At 47.4% G+C, this 17190-nt stretch overlaps 1 protein-coding gene across 3 annotated transcripts in view; it reads left to right on the top strand.

Moving 5' to 3' along the window:
* The window catches only part of MLH1 (mutL homolog 1), a 388689-nt gene that overhangs the window by 44514 nt on the left and 326985 nt on the right, over positions 1-17190 (top strand). For all 3 annotated transcript variants that reach the window (XM_085607539.1, XM_085607537.1, XM_085607538.1), the window contains exons 2-3: positions 4693-4783; positions 5629-5727. In XM_085607539.1, coding sequence (XP_085463665.1) covers positions 4693-4783; positions 5629-5727 — 190 coding nt within the window. The remainder of the gene's footprint in view (positions 1-4692; positions 4784-5628; positions 5728-17190) is intronic.

Here is a 17190-nt window from a genome sequence, read left to right as displayed (position 1 = left end):
CTCTACCATCTCCTTCACATACACCACCTCCACAGGATGATGATGATGATGATTTAGGGGGAGGGGGTGACCCAGATGATCCTACTGATCCTCATGATCCTTTTACACTCCCGGACACGGCGCCCTTAGACGACTGGGCTTTCCCTTTACCTGACCTTCCTGATCCCACTACATACCCTTCCAAACCCTCCCCTCCTGATGACCATTTAGGGTTTGGACAACTCATAAACAGGGCGGCACTGTTCCATGGCGTTACCATGCACACAGCTACACCCGAAGAGGACACATTTGAGCAGTCGCAAAAATCTGTTCAAATCTTGCCTATGATTAAGGGAGTGATAAAGCACGCCACTGAGATTTTTAAGGACCCTGTTAGAGCTAGGGTTCTTAACCCCACAGGATCCCACTTACATCAAAGCGCAGCTCCCTCTAGACTCTTTAGTCGTGTCAAATGCAAGGAAGCGGGCTAACTCCCAAACAACAGGAGACACACCGCCCCCAGACAAAGAGTCTAAGCTCTTAGAGGCCTCGGGGAAAAAGGGTTGCCGCGCAAGCTGCTAGCCACTGGCGTATCACCAACACGCAAGCCCTATTGGCTCGATATGATAGGGCTCATTATGACCAGCTAGAGGATCTTTTGCAACACCTGCCTGATCAGTACAAATCCCAGGCCAATGACCTCATTCAAGAGGGAAAGCTAATATCAAATGCCTCAATCAAATGTGCACTAGACGCAGTGGACACCGCCTCTAGGGCATTCAACACGAGCGTGTTACTTAGACGCCACGCATGGCTACGTATTTCCGGCTTTAAGCCGGAAGTACAATCAACCATTCTTGCTCAACCCTTTAATCAGGAGCAACTATTTGGACCCGCAGTCGACACTGCACTAGAAAAGATGAAGAAAGATAATGAGACTGCCAAATCAATGGAAGCATTACAGTCTACACAACCCCGAGGCTCCTTTCGACGCTTCTTTTACAGGGGAGCCTCCAAAAATGTGGTAACAGACACCACTTCCACTTTCAAAACCTCCGGTCAAACATCCCCTAACAGAGGATATTTTAGAGGAGGATATAGGGGAAACAATACCAAAGGCCGAGGACGGGGCAACACCAACACCCGCACCTCTCCAGCCACTAAACAGTGACTTGCCTCCACTCCCCCAGACATTTCCACTCCGGTCGGGGGAAGACTCCAACAGTTCCTACCTGTCTGGGATTCCATCACAAACAGACCAGTGGGTAAGACAAATTATCCAGTTTGGCTACTGCCTCAAACTCACAAACACCCCCCCAAACATACCACCCAAACATCGTCCAATGTCACCACACCATCTCACGCTCCTCAAACAGGAAATTCGGTCTTTGCTTCAAAAACACGCAATAGAACCAGTTCCACTCCAACATCAGGGTACAGGAGTATATTCTCTATATTTCCTCATTCCCAAAAAGGACGGGACCTTAAGACCCATACTGGACCTCAGGCTACTAAACCAATACATACAATCAGATCACTTCCATATGATCACTCTCCAACAAGTCCTCCCACTACTTCAACAGGGCGACTTCCTTGCCCCATTGGCCCTCAAGGACGCATACTTTCACATCCCTATGCATCCCGCTCACAGGAAATATCTACGATTTGTGGTAGACGGGCAACACTATCAGTTCACAGTTCTACCATTCGGAGTGACAACCGCACCCAGGGTATTCACCAAATGCTTAGCAGTTGTGGCAGCGCATCTCAGGAGACCACAAATCCATGTCTTCCCCAATCTCGACGATTGGCTCATAAAAGCCAATACTCTCGACAAATGCGTTCTCCACCCTCACCGCACTATTCAAACCCTACACGACTTGGGATTTACCATCAACTATCCCAAATCTCAACTGCAACCCTCCCACATACATCAGTATCTGGGAGCCACCATAAATACATCCAAGGCCATAGCTTATCCCAGCACAGCCAGGATAGCCAACATACAAAATCTCATCTCAAAATTTCAAACGCAACGCTCTCTTCCAGCAAGAGTGTTTATGCAACTGTTAGGCATGATAGCGTCATGCATCTCCATCGTACCACACGCACGACTTCAAATGCGGCCCTTGCAAGAAGGTCTAGCACAACAGTGGAACCAGGCTCACGGACAACTTACCGATCTGGTGTTGGTGGACAGTCGCTCACTTTGTTCACTAAAATGGTGGAACACCATCAACCTGTCCAAAGGGCGGCCGTTCTTAGAGCCTCTTCCACAAGTAGTGCTGACCACCGACGCATCTCTCACGGAGTGGGGAGCCCACCTCCTTCAATACACCACTCGGGGCAGATGGACCACTCAACACAAACTGCTCCATATCAATCACCTCGAACTTCTAGCGGTATTCCTAGCACTAAAATCCTTTCAAGTACATGTAAAGAACAAAACTGTCCTCATCCGCACAGACAATATGACGACAATGTATTACATACAGAAACAGGGGGGGACACATTCTCTCCAACTGTCCCGACTTACACAGCAAATCTGGAGATGGGCAATCCCCCAAAACATCTACCTGCTAGCGCAACACCTTCCAGGCGTTCACAACCAGGTTGCTGATCTCCTAAGTCGCCAGACACAGCAAATCCACGAATGGGAATTACACCCCAAAGTCCTATTCCCATTCTTCCAAAAATGGGGCCAACCAGACATAGATCTGTTCGCCACTCACGAAAACACAAAATGCCCAACCTTCGCCGCCAGGTTTCCACACCCACAGTTGAAGGGCAATGCAATATGGATGAACTGGTCAGGCAGATTTGCGTACGCTTTTCCGCCTCTCCCACTCATTCCATTTGTGGTACGCAAGCTGAAACAACAGTCGCTAACGCTCATCCTTGTAGCTCCTACTTGGGCACGTCAACCCTGGTTCACCACACTTCTGGAACTATCGCTAGTTCCACATCAAAAATTGCGCCTCTCCCCGGCTCTATTAACCCAGAACCATGGAGAAATCAGACACCCAGATCCTCAGACACTGAACTTGGCAATCTGGCTCCTGAAGTCTTAGAGTTCGGTTACCTCAACCTCCCACCAGACTGTATGAATATCATAAAAGAAGCTAGAAGACCTACTACTAGGGCGTGTTATGCAGCAAAATGGAAAAGATTCACCATTTACTGCACTAACAATGACATACGTTCCCTAGATGCTTCCCTCCAAAACATTATTTGCTATTTACTACACTTGCAAAGATGCAATTTAGCGTATTCCTCCATACGTCTACACCTAGCGGCCTTAGCAGCCTACTTCCAAAATAGACAACACCTGTCCCTCTTTAAGGTGCCAGCCATCAAAGCATTTATGGAGGGTCTTAAAAGGATTATTCCTCCAAGATTACCACCTTCCCCAGTGTGGAATCTCAATATTGTTCTCACAAGGCTCATGGGTCTTCCATTTGAACCTATGCATAAATGCGAACTGCAGTTCCTAACATGGAAAGTGGCTTTCCTTATCGCAATCACATCCCTACGGAGAGTAAGTGAGATACAAGCCTTAACTCTTGAAGAACCATTCTTACAACTACATCGTAACAAAGTGGTTCTTAGGACAAACCCGAAATTCCTCCCTAAAGTCATTTCCCCTTTCCATCTTAACCAATCAGTCGAGCTACCCGTCTTCTTCCCGAATACAGACTCAGTAGCTGAGAGGGTCCTTCATACCTTAGATGTTAAAAGAGCCTTGCTTTATTACATCGACAGAACCAAACCTTTTCGCAAAACAAAACAGCTGTTTGTTGCTTTCGCTCCACCGCATAAAGGCAACCCCATTTCCAAATCAGGTATAGCCAGGTGGATAGTTAAATGTATCCAAATATGTTACCAAAAAGCTAAACGCACTCTTACAGTTCCCCCTAGAGCGCACTCCACGCGTAAAATAGGGGCTTCCATGGCATTCTTAGGGAACATTCCCTTAGATATTTGCAAAGCAGCCACATGGTCTACCACACACACCTTCACTAAACATTACTGTGTTGATGTGCAATTCAAACAACAAGCTTCAGTAGGCCAAGCTCTCCTAAAAACTCTATTCCAAACTGCTGCAACGGATACAGGGGACCACCGCTAGGGGAGACACTGCTATATAGTCTATCCTAAGTGTGTGATCTGCAGCTCATATGCCTCGAACGGAATATGCTCCTTACCAGTATGCATCTGTTCTTGGCATGTAGAGCTGCAGAGCCACACACGCCCACCCGCCTCCCCGGGACCTGTATCTGTTCCAGCATTGTCTTAATTAGACACTACACATGGACATCCTTTCTCTTTTATTTCTTATACACTCCATCATTTCCCATCATGGCGAAAAACAATCTGAGGATGGAGTGGATGCCCATGCGCACTGTTGTCCAGAGGAGGAGTCACCTATCTCGTGACCAAAGGCTTCTTCCGAAGACAACAACAACCTGCAATCATCCGAGCCCAACACCAGATGGCGATCTTATCCTAAGTGTGTGGCTCTGCAGCTCTACATGCCAAGGACAGATGCATACTGGTAAGTAGCATATTCCTTCTGGGACTGCTGCTTGTTGGGTTCGTATTTGCTTAATATTTTAGAAAAAATCTGGAGTGTTTGGCAATCAAATAATACAATCTAGAAAAATTGGTAATTGAAGGAACTAGAAATCTTTTTTTCTCTTTTTTTTATTGCAGTTTAGATGCAAAATCAACAAGCATTCAAGTAACCGTAAAAGAAGGAGGATTAAAATTAATTCAGATCCAAGATAACGGCAGTGGAATTCGGGTAAGACAGTTAACTAAACAGTGTCTTTGGTGAAATAGTTTGGGCAATTATTTAACTAAGTATTCTGTATATTTAACTTCTTTATTAGGGTTATATTTCACCTTTCCTCCCATGTAAATAGCTCTATGTAGTTGGACATAGGTGCTGACTCTCTTCTTCATTGTGCGCAATTGGCCATGAATATGTTTGATAAATCTATATTTCTCTCAATGGCATTTTTAATACCTCTGCATCCCTATTGCTGTTGGAATAAGGTTTGAATGTGGCGGTCATCAGCTAAAGTCCACATTTGATATTCCACAAACATTCAAGCTACATACACCTGCCATCCATGCACAATTCGGATTGGTATTGTCAAAGATCATGTATGGCTGAATCCGTCAGATTGCAGACTTCGTTTTAAGATTAGAGTTTCCTACTCCTAGTTTTATTTGTGTTTTTCTTTGCCAACCTCCCCTCCTAGATTATCCTAAAAATCAAAATTTGAGCACTATCTCTTCATTTTAGTTCTATAAAAACTGTTACTAACTGACAATTGCTACATGACTATTTTTATCAACAAGTGCGATTCTGACCAGAACCTTGCTCTTTCTGTAATTTAATTTGCATGTTTTTTTCAAAGGGCAGTAGTTAGAAATAGGAGTTTGATGAAAAGTGGGAGAGTTTGGATAAGCTAACCTGCCTGGCATCACACAGGTGAAAGTTTTCCTTCAGAGTTGTAACATTAAAAGCTTGTCTGATGTCATTTGGCATTTCTTTGAATTTAGTTTTACACGAGACTATAATGTTGACTTCATTGATCTTCATTTGTTGAAATACTAATGCCTATCTTCCCTTTTTTTCAGAAAGAAGATATGGATATAGTGTGTGAAAGATTCACAACAAGTAAACTACAAACATTTGAGGATCTTTCAAGCATTTCCACCTATGGTTTTAGAGGAGAGGTAAGATGGAAATTATGTACACCCATACGCTCAGTGGTAGAGCATAATGCTGCTGTACCCACACAGCAACAAGAGGTGATGTTTGTCTTGGCAGTAAAACCCAGATTACAGTGGGCCTGGAAACCCCTTATTGGACTCAAAGAAAAGTTTACACTCAAAACAGGATTGTGGTAGGTGTGTGCTCTCGTGACTCAAGACAGATAAAAACAAGCACAATTTGCAAGTGCGAATATTGCACATGTGCTCTTTGCATACTTTGGAGTGGGGAAGAGCACATGCTAATAGCATGGTATTCCCTTTCCATGAGGTGATCATTGTGCTCAGGATCAAATTGCCTCCTGCTAGTTTGCACACTTTGTGTAAATTATCAGGTTGCAATTTGCACCTGATTTTTGCATGCCGGTAATTATTGTACCATAAATGTTTTGGCTAGTACCACAGGGTACATCAGACTTTTGTTCAGAAGAAGGCAGTGTTACAATAATATATCAGTCAGAAGTAGTTATTGAAAAGCTAATTTTCTTTGTAAAATTTTTTTTTTTATTGATCTGGTTAACATGTGTACATACATCCTGTTTCTTTACAGTACTTTTCAGCACGATACAGTCAATACAGTAAATACAATATTTAGTGAATATCCCTGGATGACAGCAGGAGATCCCACCTCTTGTACATATTGTTTTGTTGACTACATCAATCACTTGTCTCCGTGTGCGAGTCTGATCGTGGGGGTTCACAGATATGCCCACAGTAAGCATTCCACCTGCCCCATATTCGAGTCAATTCTTTGGGGCAACCTCTGTGGATGTACACTGATTTTTCAACAACCATTATACCGTCCATGTCACGACACCACTGAGAAAGGGCAGTGATCTGTCGGGATCCCCAGTGTAGTGCTATATCTCGCTTCACCACGGTTATACCGAGTGTCACCCATTCCTGAGTCACGCGGTTGAGGTCTGTGGGTTCCCAAATATTGAGAATGCATCTCTTTGGTTCCGGGGGAACCGTGACTTCTGTAACTTGTGAGATTGTACGCATAACCGCCTCCCAATATCTTACTATCTTCGGACAATGCCAGATCGTATGTAAAAATGTGCCTGTTTCGCCACATTGACGGAGGCAGAGTGGCGTATCACATCTACCAGTCTTATGTAGGAGAGTGTGCGTGTAGTACGTACGATGTAAAATTTTCAATTGTACTAATTTTGAATTTGGAGGATATTGCAACCTCCTTGGGGGATGCGAGCGCCTCCCGCCAGTCCGAATCATCTAGGTCACCTAGCTCCGATTCTCACTTCGTCTTTAGGGCTATGACGATGTCTGGTTGATTATTAATTATTTTTCGGTAGGTGAGGGAGATGGCCTTTTTTGTCAGATGTTCAGTCAGGAGTCTATCCTCTAAAGGTAACGCCTCCGCCAGCTGTGTGCCTAGTGGGACTTTCTCAGTGAGTGCATGCCTTATCTGCATGTAGCAGAACATTGCCGTGTGCGCTAGACTGTAAGTGCGCTGCAGTTGGTCAAATGGAATTACTTTGCCTTTTTTCCACAGGTCTCCCACTTTTGAGATGTCTATCAGATCCCACTGTTTAAAACCTTTAGTGTTTCGTAGCATGCCTAGCTTCTTTATGTCCCATAGTGGAGTGGCTCGTGTAATGACCCCCTCCCAGCCCAGTGCCTTCTGCGCCTCGAACCACACCTGTACCGTGTGCGCCGTTGGGCCCATGAGAGTGGGCCCTTTGGCCTTATTATAGAGTGTTCCCATGATCCCAACGGGCTCCAACATGTGTCTATCCATGCGGTAGGCAGGATCGTCTTGAGGTGCATGTAGCCATTGATTAATGACTGTTAGCTGGGAGGCCCAATAGTAGATTTTTATATTGGGGAGGGTGATACCTCCATCATTCCAATTCTGCATTAGTTTATTTGTCGCAATCCGGGTCGCCTTTCCGTCCCACAGTAGAGCGGTCACTTCCGCGTTTATTGCCGTGAAGTATGACAAGGGGACCGGGAATGGTGTATTCTGGAAAGCGTAGAGGAATCTGGGGAGCGCCATCATTTTGAAGAGGGCCGCTCTTCCCAGCAATGTAAGTGGTAGGGAGCGCCAGTATTTGACGTCACGTTTAAATCGCAATAGTGGCTGTGTGAGATTCTCAGCTGTGAACTGTGTGGTGTTGTGCGTTACGTAAATTCCCAAATATTTGAAGCCTGTGCTTGTAATTTGAATTTCGCAGCCCCCTGGGAGCCGTGGTGGGGGACCGTGCAGTAAATAGAGGAGTGACTTCCCCCAATTTATGGTGTACCCAGATACTTGCCCATATGAGGTAAAAATATCTAGCAAACAGCTAATGGAGTGCGCCGGGAATGTGAGGTACAACAATATATCATCTGCATAGAGGGAGATGCGGTCTTCCCATCCATGCGTCTATCTCATGCCACGAATAAGTAGATCCTGGCATACCCACGCCACTAATGGCTCTAGTACCAGCGCAAAAAGGAGCGGGGACAAGGGCCAGCCCTGTCTCGTCACACTGCCCAGCGGGAAGTCAGTTGAAATATGGCCGTTTACAGCAACATGTGCTAAGGGCTGTGTGTATAGTAGCCGTACCGAAGCCCATGCATTGGAGGACTGCAAATAGGAATGGCCATTCGACAAGGTCGAACGCCATGCGTGCGTCTAGTGATAGGCTGACTGCGTCTTCTTCAGCAGTGGGTTTGCGCGTGATGATACTATGCAGTCTCCTTACATTTTAGGGCTCAGGGAAAACTTTTACCACGCGTATGCCTTTAACATTCATGCTTTTACAGCGAAATTCGTTGTAAAGGCATGTGTGGTAAAGGCATATTAGTTGTAAAAAAATGCATTGCAATGGAATGCCTTGTTCCATCATACAACCGGGTTTCACAGTATCGGAGGCTACCAAGTGCACAATAGTGTCATATACCTTATAAGTTACTTTTTCCCTATGTATCCTTGTTTCTCCTTACACTCCCCATGATATTCCAGAGGGGTGCGGAATAGTGTATCCAAAGATTGTCTTTGAGTAAATCGTCCCTTTGTTGCCCTGCAGAGAACATAGGGCCTCATTACCATATCGAGAGGACCAATACTGACATCCAGGCCATCGGTCAGACTGCTGCTTTACAATGCAGAGGGTCGGACCGCAGCGGTTGAGGGGGAAGACTGCCACCTCGGACTGGATCAAAGATCCCACCCGGGTGGCAGTCGGAATCCTATCCTGTCAATGGAAGTGGTGCCTGCTCAGACACCGCCGTAGGAATTAGGATGTCCCTTTCAGACTGCCTTTTCATGGCGGTCCACCTAAAAAAATAAAATTAAAAAAAACACGAAAAAAAAGCATTTGACGCAGCCAGCCATGTAATTTTGTAGGCATGATCACCACACCTGCACCTACAAAATGATGCAGCCACTTTCTGTTTCTTTACATTTACCGATCCTTGATTGGATCAGTAACTACAAATAAAAGAAAACTGCACAAAAGCATTTTTTTAATGCAGGTGGGGGAATCGACACTAGGGGGGGAGCAATGGGGGTGCAATCAACATAGAGCACGAGGTTTGGGGAAGCAGATGAAAGAGAGCAAAGTAGAGAACTTGGACAAACAAATCGGCGAAAGAGCAGTGTGGAGCGGACGGGGAGAAGCACAAGGGTGAGAAAGCAACCTGGGATTAATGCACGAGGACGAGTGCAACCCAGAGGTGGTAGGGAAAAGCACACTGGTGAAAGAGAGCAACACAGAGGATAGGGTGGGAGAAGTACATGAGAAAGACAGCTGTAAATCATATGCCCTCCCATACAGTGCTTAACCCAAAAGAAAAATGTAGTGCTTGAAAAACAAGCAGTGAATATATAGAAGCCATCCAATCAAAATAGATATTACAGCGGGACATGAATAAGAAGCAGGTAAATGAGTGACAGGGAAGCCAACCAAAGGTTATCAAACGAAGGGCTTCAAAACCCTGTATGTTTTTGGTAAACTCACAATATATCTAGCAACAGACCGTGCATGGCCTGTCTAGCAGGTGAGACCTAAAAACCGGAAGGGTCGTGCCAGAGTCTTTCCCTGTAGAGCCAGGCACATTCCAGGAATCCTCTCCTCATTCTATTTTGCTCGCTGTGCCACTAGATTCAACCTGGCCTGGATGATGAGGGGTGATACCCTGAAACTGGTCCCAGGATGCTTGTTTCCAGTCCAGGGAGGTTCTGGCCTGGCAGTTTGGACTGGACTGTTCACATGACGAGCACGGTTAAGACTGATTTGCATATGGCTGGATCCAAACTGGGGTGGCATCGTGAGCAAAAGAACGATAGCTTAAACCCAGATCTCTTGACTGGGGGTGAGTGGTTGAAATGTTTCAGCACTCCGTCCATCATCTTGTTGGGTTTGCTCATTCTATGTTGCTCAGGTAATGGAGCTACTATCGGAAACGCGTAGACAAAAGGACACAAAATAGGGGGGGTTAAAACTTCCCAATTTTACACATCGTATCTTTGAATGTGGACAATGTGCTGTTCTGTTTTAACAATGCAACAAGGGAATGCAGGTGATTTTAATGCAACTGGATTGCTTTAGAGAGATATCTGGGCTGAAGGTGAGTTGTGCCGATTGCCACTGAAATCCCCACTAGAATTAGATGTACGCAGCCTCTCTTATCTACCCCCAAAATGGGCACCCCTAACCTCAAATACTTGGGCATCTAGCAGTGGTGAAGAATTTAATAAAATATTTTCTTGTCCAGGGGACGGGTGCTTGAGAAACCTACTGGTCCTGTAAAAATATTTTGTAAAAAATGCACTTGTCCCTTTTTGGTGCCATGCATAGGTGACAAAATATGGCAGCATTCTTATTCTTTCACAGTCTGATAATGGCTACTTTGATAATGCCAAGGCTCATGTTATATCAAGGTTTGGAATCTTACATGACTGTGATTTTTCCATCTTTCTTCAAATCTACTCTAAGGGGCTGGAAGTATGAAGGAAGTGACAATGTGAGAATAGCATGCGAGTCTTTGCATACCCATTAACTTACAAGTTCAAATAATTCAATAACTCTCTCTGACCTCTGTCCATATTGGAAACAGTTGAAAAATTACTCTTGACAAGGGCAGACCTTAAAACCTTTTCCATAATGGGTAAAAAAGGGAATGTAGGTAAAGTGAATTTGCAATTGCTTAGCAGATTTTCACAAGAACCGATAAATGCATGTATATTTGCTGATGCGAACATGGAAATCAAAAACGTTTGCTGGAGTACAGGTTCCAGGCCTACCTCAGTGAACTCCTGTTGATTTCTGATTGCTGTGAATCTGAACCAGTGCAAGCACATATACTTTTTGTGACTGTTTTAAAGAACTGAGCCTATAGTCAATTTTCATGTTGTCCAGAGTGGTTTTACGCCAATTCTTCATTATTAATCTGTTCTTTTTAAAAAATATATATATATTGGCATATATCAACCACTTTTTACAAAAGGATGCTTCAAAGTAATGGTTTGTTGTACTATGGTTTGATAAGATGAAACCATAGCAGGACCTTGTTCCTCAACTTGCAAATATTTTTGTGTACATTTTATTTTAAAAGCCAACAATTGCCAATCTTTTGTTCATGCTTAGGTATGTATTTGCATGTAATCAGGGAGCATTCGGGAAGCATTATGAGGAGTCTCAGATTTTTACATTTACTAAATGACTTCGCAATCATATATCCGAACCATTGCCGGTAATGCAAGCTGAGCACAATGTATTTTCTTAGATCGCTCACTATAATAGTAAAGGCTCTTGCGTAAAAGAATTCTGCATAAGCAAGCTTGATCAGCTTATACACACGGATACAAACTGTACCTTAGTGGCAGACCATTCTCCTTCATTGATCCATATTGTGGTACTGTAATCTGGCAGCCAAAGGTTTGGTTCTGCAGGGAGTTGTGCCTACTTGTTCGGTGGACAAAATAAACACTAAAACTTGTTGTCCTTAACCCCCAACACTGTGTCCTGGGCAATAGGATTTTTCTCTTCCTTGATCTAGATTTACCATACAAATTAGGCTCTGATAAATGCTTTCAAGGACCTATGAATCAGCATCCCCAGTGTACATGCTGAAATGCCGGTTGACTGAAATAGATACTGTACGACAGATCTAATATGGGGTGGACCTAGATCCAAAGTGTCTCTCTACAAACTCCAATTGGGGGGCGAGCGGAGGGGAGAGTGAGAGAGAGAGAGAGAGAGAGAGATATAGATATAGAAGAGTAGAGGAGAGAGAGCGAGCAAGAGAGAGAGAGAGAGAGGGAGAGAGAGGGAGAGAGAGAGAAAATAAGTTAAAATGAAATCTTGAAAAGATGCACTGGTTGTGTGTGTATAACTGTTTCTGAATCTGAAGCAGTCCTGGCTGTCTGCATATTATATGTTTCAGCTGCTGAAATCGACGGGACTTCTTTTTGTAATAGAACACACAATAGCTTGTTTAGATTGTCAAAACACATCGATTTCATATTTATACTAGGACATGGGATGTTCCTAATGATATTTCGAGGTGGTAGGTACTAAGTCCTTTCACAACACTGTTGTTTCTGTAACTGTTATCTGGTATGGCGGGCCGGGTTCCAACCAATAACAAGTAACATTTGTTAGAGATAAATGAGAAATACTTTTTATTTAAAAGTGTTCCATCTTCTTAGTGCAGTGTGTGTGTTTGTTATATCGTGAATAGCAAAATAGGTTTATTGCTGCTATGGTGCCCCTGATCTCTTTATGGGATTGTTAGTAAACCAAAAGCATTAACTCTATTTCAATAATGCATTGATTAGTGTCCTGTGAGGCTACAATAACCTGTCTTTCACATTCATCGTTGGTGTATTGAACAAAGTCACCCTTGTCATCCCTGGGTGGGAAATCAAACCTTGTATAACTATGCCACAGTCGTAGTTTACACAACAAAACCACAATGAAAGCTGAAAGACATCCAGGCATGTGACACCTACAACATGAATAAGGTACTGCTTTTTCCCCAGTTCGTCCCAACGTGTACACACAAGTGTACTGCACTTGGATCTCTCGCAGAGGGATACTACCGTTCCCCACATCCGTTATACTTGAACATACGCACCCAGCACGTATCTACACAGCAAAACGCAGATGAGCACTGCACCCCTTCTCCCAAATTGCTAGCTAGATTAGACCTATGGAGTTGAAAGAAAATGCTCATACAGAATTACCAAAACAACCTACAGGTGGATAATTTAAACTTCCCAACAGCAAACTACAGCCATTAACATAAATTGCAATTTCCAGAACAACAGCAGTCCACTTACACAGAAATTTACTCACCCGACTCATTAGGTACCAATAACTTGTATATGGCACATCATTCACATAATTATGCAAAAAAAATCTAACTAAACTGTTCCCCAACCTAATAAACCCCATGTTTAGTAGGAAAAATGCACAAATTGTAACAGAAGCACATAGAAAAAATACAAACTCCATGAATTCCAAATAATCCCGCTTATTAATTAACTGAATGTCATCTTTAAAAATAGCAATTGGAGGAGGAGGAGCCTAGCGCGCAACCAAGATGGCCGCGTAGGTGCGAGGCTCCCGAGGACCTCCGCAACCTCCCACGACTATCCTGAATTTATCCTGTCTCGGATGAGGGGAATGTGTTGGTGAGCCTGAGCTGAGGTGGCACCCGTTTCCCGTTGTCAAATCGGACCTCGGACACCGGAGTGAGCACCGATTGAAGTCTGCGGCCTTCTCCTCGCCAGACCCCGGATTTGCGCTGAGGGGTGACCCAGTGACAAAGTGAACAACAGCGGCGGGCCGGGCCTGGCGAGTCGCGCACCCCGCGCTTTCGCACCCCCTTGCAATCACTGCAGGGTTGGGTCGCGGGGCTCTTTGTGTTGGTGTGGTCTCGCTGGGAGACTTGGCCTGCCCGCCGGCTGTGACCCACCCCGCCGATCGGGGGTGGCCCCCCCCGGAGCTTGTGGCCCTGATTGCCTGCCCTTCACGACGTGACTGGTGCGACCGGGAGACTAGTGGCCATGGCCACCAAACAAGATGGAGACCGGGCAAAGACCAAGCCGACCCGGCGTGGCACCACCCATCAGGCCAACAGTATGGACCGCTATACTCTCCAGAAGGGATCTCCCGGCGGACCGCACAAATCCCCTGAGGACCCTCCTGATGCCCCGGACCTGCCCACGGATCTGACTCTGCGGGATGTCATGGGCGCCATTGCCGAGATGAAGGCCTCGGTAGGCCAGCGGTTCGACACACTGGCACAGAAGATCGACTCGGTCCTCGTGGATGTTGGCCTGGTGAGGGCCGATCTTTCCAAGACCAACGACCGAGTTGATTCTTTGGCCTACACCGCATCGGGCCTTACTACTGATGTGGCGGCGCTACAAACGGAGGTGCGCCGGCTTAGTCAGGCGAGCGCGCTTATGGATCGGTGCCTGGAGGACTCCGTGAGTCGAGCCCGGAGAAACAACATCCGCATCATCGGAGTACCCGAGGGACGGGAGGAAGCGGCCGCGGACCTATTTGTGGAGGACCTGATCGCTACCCATCTCCAGCCACGGGGGCTGAGTAAATTCTTCGCGGTGGAGCGGGCCCACAGAGTTCCCGGGGGAAGGCCGAAGGTCGGAGCCCCTCCGCGGCCCCTCATTGCCCGGATTTTCAACTTTCGGGACAGAGACGCTATCCTGCAAGCCTCCAGACTGTTGGGGCCGGTTAAGCTTGACAACATGGAGGTGAACTTTTATCCGGATTTCACCCCAGCGGTCCAGAAGCAGAGACTGAGCTTCCAAGACGTCAAGCGCCGTCTTCGGGACTTGAACCTTAAATACGCAATGCTCTTCCCAGCCAAGCTGCGAGTGGAGGTAGAGGGTCGCACGCACTTTTTTGATCGCCCCGAAGCGGCCGGAGACTGGCTGGACACTCTGTCTGGGGATCGTGACCTGGGGGGCGGGGGGGGGGCGGCGGGGGGAGACAGCACACTGGATCGGGACTGAGGGGGTGATGTTGGGCTTCACTCTGGACAAAAATGTTGCCACTCTCGATTAAGCATCTGTCTGTATAATTTCCCCTCCTATGGAGGTTGTGTGGGGTCTCTTGGGGGTTCTCCCTCCTCCTCTAGGGGGCTTAGCTAGTTTTTACTATATATATGGGGCGACAGGCACGCTGCACGTTGGGGGGGGCTGTTCGGGCTCATGCAGGGGTGCAGGGAGGGGGGAGTTTTGTTGGGGTGGGTGGGTAGGGATGGGGGGGTGTTGTTCGTTTTCACCACAAGGCAAAAGTATCATTGCGCTAGCTCTATAGTGCTCTCGGGGGGACGAATGGTGGCTCTTGTCTATGATGGGGGGTAGGGAACTAACTCTGTTGTCCTGGAACGTGAATGGACTGGGGGACAGGATTAAACGTGGGGTGGTCCTGCAGTTCTTGAAGCGAATCTCGCCCGATGTAGTTTTTCTGCAGGAGACACACCTCATTGCAACTCCTTCTGCGCCATGAATCGGCGTGGCTATCGCCTAGTGGCCCATTCGGGCTTTACGTCTGGCTCAAGGGGTGTGGGCATCATGGTTAAGAACTCGCTTCCGCTGGAGATTGATGAGGTGCTCCATGACGACAGGGGACGTTACGCGGTCTTGGTGGGAAGGATGGAGGGCAAAGTGGTGGTTTTTGTGTCAGTATACGTCCCACCGGGGCTGCAGTCGACTACCTTTGCGGACCTGGGGCGCCTCCTCCTTGGCCTTCCGGGGGGGATTCTGGTGGTGGGGGGGGATTTCAATGCGGTGGTTTCCGGGACTGTGGATCGTCACCCCCCTAGGGACCTCCCCCGGGCCCAAGCGTGGCTCTCTGGTCTATTGGACACTTTGGGATTGGTGGATTGCTGGCGCTTAAAACATCCCACGCAGTTACAGTATACCTTCCATTCGGGGGCCCATGGTAGTCTCTCACGACTAGATTATGTCCTGGTCCCGGCGGCCTATGTTGGGAGGGTGGGAGAGGTGCGCCATTTGGCACGGGGTATCTCGGACCATTCCCCGCTCCTGTTACACCTGGACCTTTTTCCGAGGGGTGAGGGTAGGGTGGTCCCGATCAATCCCTGGTACTTGCGCGACCCCACTATTCGCGCTGAATTGATTAAATCCCTCCAGCGCTACTTTGACGAGAATGTGGGGTCCGTGCCTTCGGCTGTCTCACTGTGGGAGGCATTCAAGACAGTACTACGAGGAGAGGCCCTGTCCCTCATTTCCCACACCCGGAGGCGCGAGCGGGAGGAGGTGACCCGGGTGGAAGCTGAGATAGCCGAGTTGGAGGGTAATCTAGAAAGTGGGGTGACGGATGCCGTATTGCATGTCCTCCAACTCTAGCAAGCGGCCTATAGGGCCCTCGTCACGGAGGCAGCCAGGGGCCTCAGTAGAGAGCAACAGGGGAGATTGTATGATGTGGGTGATAAGGCTGGTAAATTGATTGCGTGGCTGGACAAAAAGGAGAGAGCGAGTCGTGTAGTCCCGCTGATTGAAAAAACAGACGGTGTGTGTGTTACTGAGCCGGAAGAAATTGTCTCCTGCTTCGCGGATTATTTCCGTGGGGTGTATTCCCCGGTGTCTTCCTGCTCTGAAGAGGATTCCCGTACCCTGCTCAGGGATATCGCGCTGCCTTCCCTTTCGGAGGAGGACAGAGTGTCGTTGGACGCCGCCCCAACCTCCGACGAAATCGCCCTCGCCATACGTTCGATCGCTTCCGGCAAGGCCATGGGTCCTAATGGTCTCCCCATCGAGTTGTACAAATTGAGACCGGATACGCTGTTATCACATCTCCGATCGATGTTCCTGGAGGCCCATTCGGTGGGCTCCCTCCCGCTGGACCAGTGTCTGGCTACAATCGTGGTTATCCACAAGGAGGGGAGACCTCGGGACCGGGTTACATCCTATCGGCCCATTTCGCTACTGAACGCGGAGCCTAAAATTCTTGCCAAGGTCCTGGCCAATCGGCTGGTCGGCGTGGTGGGCGGACTGGTTCACCAGGATCAGTCCGGCTTTATTCCCCATCGTAACACAGCTCTTAACTTGCGGCGTTTGCATGGGGTGCTTGCACGTGTTCAGTACATACGGGAGCCGGCCATTTTGGCATCCCTGGACGCCACCATGGCGTTTGATACGCTTGAATGGCCATACATCTGGGCGATGCTTGCGAAGTTTGGCTTTGGCGCAGGGTTCATCAGTTGGGTCAAATTGCTGTATTCGGGCCCATTGCCGCAGGTGGTGGTGAACGGTAGAGTATCGGCTCTGTTCGAGCTGGGCCGGGGCACGCGGCAGGGTTGCCCCTTATCGCCGCTCCTTTTTGCGCTTGCCTTGGAGCCCCTGGCAGAGTGGCTGTGGTGGGAGCCTTCCATCCGTGGTCTCCGTTGGACCCCCGAGCATGAGGACCGCGTATCCCT

The sequence above is a fragment of the Triturus cristatus genome, chromosome 5_2 (genome assembly GCF_964204655.1).
Source record: "Triturus cristatus chromosome 5_2, aTriCri1.1, whole genome shotgun sequence".
NCBI classification, from domain to species: domain Eukaryota; kingdom Metazoa; phylum Chordata; class Amphibia; order Caudata; family Salamandridae; genus Triturus; species Triturus cristatus.
This window is presented reverse-complemented; position numbering and strand designations above follow the sequence as displayed.